The 3,042-nt window shown below is 51.7% G+C and overlaps 6 protein-coding genes across 6 annotated transcripts; 4 read left to right on the top strand and 2 right to left on the bottom strand.

The window, feature by feature from the left end:
* Positions 1-143: 143 nt before the first annotated feature.
* T310_8897 (uncharacterized protein) lies at positions 144-437 on the bottom strand (the record flags this gene model as incomplete). Its single annotated transcript, XM_013468469.1, has 1 exon — positions 144-437. A coding segment is annotated over one exon (294 nt), but the record flags the coding sequence as incomplete, so codon positions are not given.
* Positions 438-1,349: 912 nt separating this feature from the next.
* On the bottom strand, positions 1,350-1,715 carry T310_8896 (uncharacterized protein; the record flags this gene model as incomplete). The annotated part of the gene is made up of 1 exon (XM_013468468.1): positions 1,350-1,715. A coding segment is annotated over one exon (366 nt), but the record flags the coding sequence as incomplete, so codon positions are not given.
* On the top strand, positions 1,538-1,831 carry T310_8895 (uncharacterized protein; the record flags this gene model as incomplete). The annotated part of the gene is made up of 1 exon (XM_013468467.1): positions 1,538-1,831. A coding segment is annotated over one exon (294 nt), but the record flags the coding sequence as incomplete, so codon positions are not given.
* A 512-nt stretch (positions 1,832-2,343) lies between these two features.
* T310_8894 (uncharacterized protein) lies at positions 2,344-2,634 on the top strand (the record flags this gene model as incomplete). The annotated part of the gene is made up of 1 exon (XM_013468466.1): positions 2,344-2,634. A coding segment is annotated over one exon (291 nt), but the record flags the coding sequence as incomplete, so codon positions are not given.
* On the top strand, positions 2,369-2,665 carry T310_8893 (uncharacterized protein; the record flags this gene model as incomplete). Its single annotated transcript, XM_013468465.1, has 1 exon — positions 2,369-2,665. A coding segment is annotated over one exon (297 nt), but the record flags the coding sequence as incomplete, so codon positions are not given.
* Positions 2,433-2,816, top strand: T310_8891 (uncharacterized protein; the record flags this gene model as incomplete). Its single annotated transcript, XM_013468464.1, has 1 exon — positions 2,433-2,816. A coding segment is annotated over one exon (384 nt), but the record flags the coding sequence as incomplete, so codon positions are not given.
* Between the last annotated feature and the right edge of the window lie 226 nt (positions 2,817-3,042).

Raw genomic sequence — 3,042 nt, 5'->3', positions numbered from 1 at the left:
CTGGGCTAAGAGTCCGATCACTGAACTGAGTCAAAAAGAGTAATGTGACCATGACAGTGGCAAGGGCAGAAGATGTCAGACGGACCCAAAGTCCGAATGCCTGAAACACAGGAAGGAATCTCTTTATCGTAATCGTCCATGACTTATCGATAAACCACGCAGTACTCCGTAACGGCTAGGATGCAGTCGGGCCATCGGTCGATGCAACCAGCCGATGAGATCGTACCACTCAGGCTGAGATCGACTAAATATCGCCCGTGGGGGTCAGTCGTCACATGCATATGCACGGAAGCAGAAGCGAAAGAAGAAGAACAATAACCGATTCCTGTTGCTATATCTGTTTTGTTGAACAGATATTCATGCTCCATTGGACGATCACTCAGGAAGATGGTTTCAATTTCAAGGAAGACTGTCCTCCTGACAATGTCATTGTAATTTTAACTCGATAAAATCCATGACGACTCTCACAGTCTTACTCCGCACCGTATGGAGGAGCAAAACTCATAACTCGTGCGGGGTCTGTCGAAATTGATCTGAATCGGAATCGGGATAAGAAGAAAGCCCTGTCTTGAACAAGAAGTTGAAATCCAAAGGTACGACCCTAGTTATTATCTCGACTGAGGATCGACAGCCAACTACGGAGCACTCCGTAGTTAGGTGGCGGGAAGGAGGATCATTTATTTAGGTAATCTTGGCCGTTAATAGTAGCAATGAGGTAAGGGATCTAGATCTTCATCACCATTAGTCAAATTTTATTGAATCCGTTTTTGATAAGGAAGACTCTGGGAATTCTAAAGAATTATACCATCATTACAACACACCTGCATGCATGGCAATGGGGTTTCTGATCAAGAGACTCGTCACTCGGGGAGGTTTCAAAGTGCCTGGCAGTCCGAGCCATGCCATGCTCTTGGAAGCGTTAATGCTGACTGTCAATAGCCGATAGAATCGAATCAAGGATGTGCGCTCGATACTACTAGGGCCTTGGGGGAGGTTGGATGTGGAACTTGGGGGCCGGGAGAGAAGGATCACTTGGAAGGCTGGCCAGAGCGAATTAGAGCCACGTGAGGATCGGAAGGATCACTTTGCTCATTCGAGACAATTCCTCACATGCCAATCAACCGGCTGATGTGGCGTGGCAAGACAAGGATAATCTTACGACGTTGCAGAGTGAGATGGGCCAACTCGGGCTGTCACGGTCGGTGTTCACTTGTCCTCCGTTGAGCGATTTAGGTAACTGCGGACTGGACAGAGTAGACGGGCATGGATGGAAGTTGCCAGCCAGTCCTCAAAGGGAAGGGGCGGATGGCTGGTCGTAATTGGCTAAAACTGGCCAAAAAAAAAAGAGCCTAAATTAATAACCAGCGATATAGCTGCGAAGCCTGGGAATGGAAAATATTTCCACTGTGACGGACGTCTTGAAATGTCAGGTATGGAATTTCTACCTCCGAGATTTGACATTTACCCGATTTTGCCCTATTTTCCCTGGTTGCGACCTGGAAGCCCCTCGTGGAGCGGTGGGCGTGGGGTGTCCTGATCGACAGCCCGTACACCAACAACAATACCGTTTCATGCGTGTACTCCGCGGCTTCCCCGCGGCTCAGCACAACGAATGAGAGAGGCGATCTTGGTTTATTTTCGTTCTTTATCTTTGCTGCAGGTTGGCTGGACGAATCAGGTCCTGGAGGTGACGAAATCTCGACAGTCCATGAACTTTAGAGGATTGAATACGAGGATTTATGGCCGTTACACTTGCACAAAGAATCCCAATGCTGTTGGCAAAGATATCATGACCATATCAAGTGCAGTAATCTTCCAGAATATCTTGTGAGCTGCTCTATTTGGAAAAGGAAGGGTCCTATGTTGCTATTGACATGAGCTGACACGAAGTACACTGTAGTACTGTACGGAGGATACCGTATGTAGTATGTACTGTACAGCACAGCACCAGTCCATGCATACGCTAATACCCTGGTAATTCCTTATCCATCAGTAAGCCAGGACCAATGCAGGCCAATTGACAATCCTGGCCTCCCAATCGGCCAGGTTATTCGTGGAAACATCCTGAGAATTTTTCAGTTCGACACAATCACATCAAAGCGAAGCATGCTGTCCGGAACATCTCGACAGCTGGCTGGGTATGATCGACTGGGAAGATGATCTACCACAACCTGTATGGACAGGCTTCAAAACGTCTGACGCGGAGTGTCGCCAATGACCTTGCCGGAAGTGTCAATAGGGACGGCGTCGTTCGGCGTTGACCCTCACACATCGATGTCCATTGTGGGCAAGATGGAGGGGCAGGACACATGCCACATAATTAGGGCCGCGGATACGGAGTAGGAAAGGACTCGATGGATGGATGTAGCAGGTACTGGAAATTCAGCCTGGAGACTCGTGCATGCAGGAAACTGGCGCAGCGGCTGTTCTGACTCTCACCGCCAGAGTATCAGCAGAAATATCGCTCAAGACAGGCAGGAAACAGGAATCCTCGCACGGTGGGGTTGCAGGCCAGAGGCATTCTGCAGTCTGCAGGCTGGCGAGCGTGCGCTGCGCAGGCAATCATCGTTGCATTGTGCGAGGAGCAGCGGGCGACGGTGGGCAGACGCAGGCCAACAACACGGCGGGCGGTGATTCGCAGGCGGGCGGTACTGCTGTCACGTAACAAAGCGAATTTGCAGAACGGCGTGGAGCAGCTGCCTAAGCGGGACAAGGCCCGTGCCGGCCAGAACCATTGGGCCATTCAACATTGGGTCGCTTGCCGAGCCTGGTGCTGCGTCCACGCCGGCGCCGGCGGATGGCCTGTTCGCTGCTAGCCGGCCCCTAGCCTAGTAGCCTGCCCCCTCCGGCCCTGCAACCTGCTCTGCAGCCAGGCCTGCCAGCGTCCCAGCAAGGGCCCGCGCGCTGCCGCCTCCTCCCTCGGCTGGCCTCTCTCCGCTAGTTCCCTGGGCCGTTCCGCCAATTCCACTTCCAAATCCAAATCTCCCTCCAGTCCAGTCCTCTTCTTTCTCATTCCCACCTCCAAACCGCTCAGCTCGATCG

This window comes from Rasamsonia emersonii (genome assembly GCF_000968595.1).
Source record: "Rasamsonia emersonii CBS 393.64 chromosome Unknown ctg1118621760935, whole genome shotgun sequence".
Classification (NCBI taxonomy): Eukaryota; Fungi; Ascomycota; class Eurotiomycetes; order Eurotiales; family Trichocomaceae; genus Rasamsonia; species Rasamsonia emersonii.
Note: the sequence above shows the minus strand (reverse complement) of the source record. Positions and strands in the feature narration are given on the sequence as shown.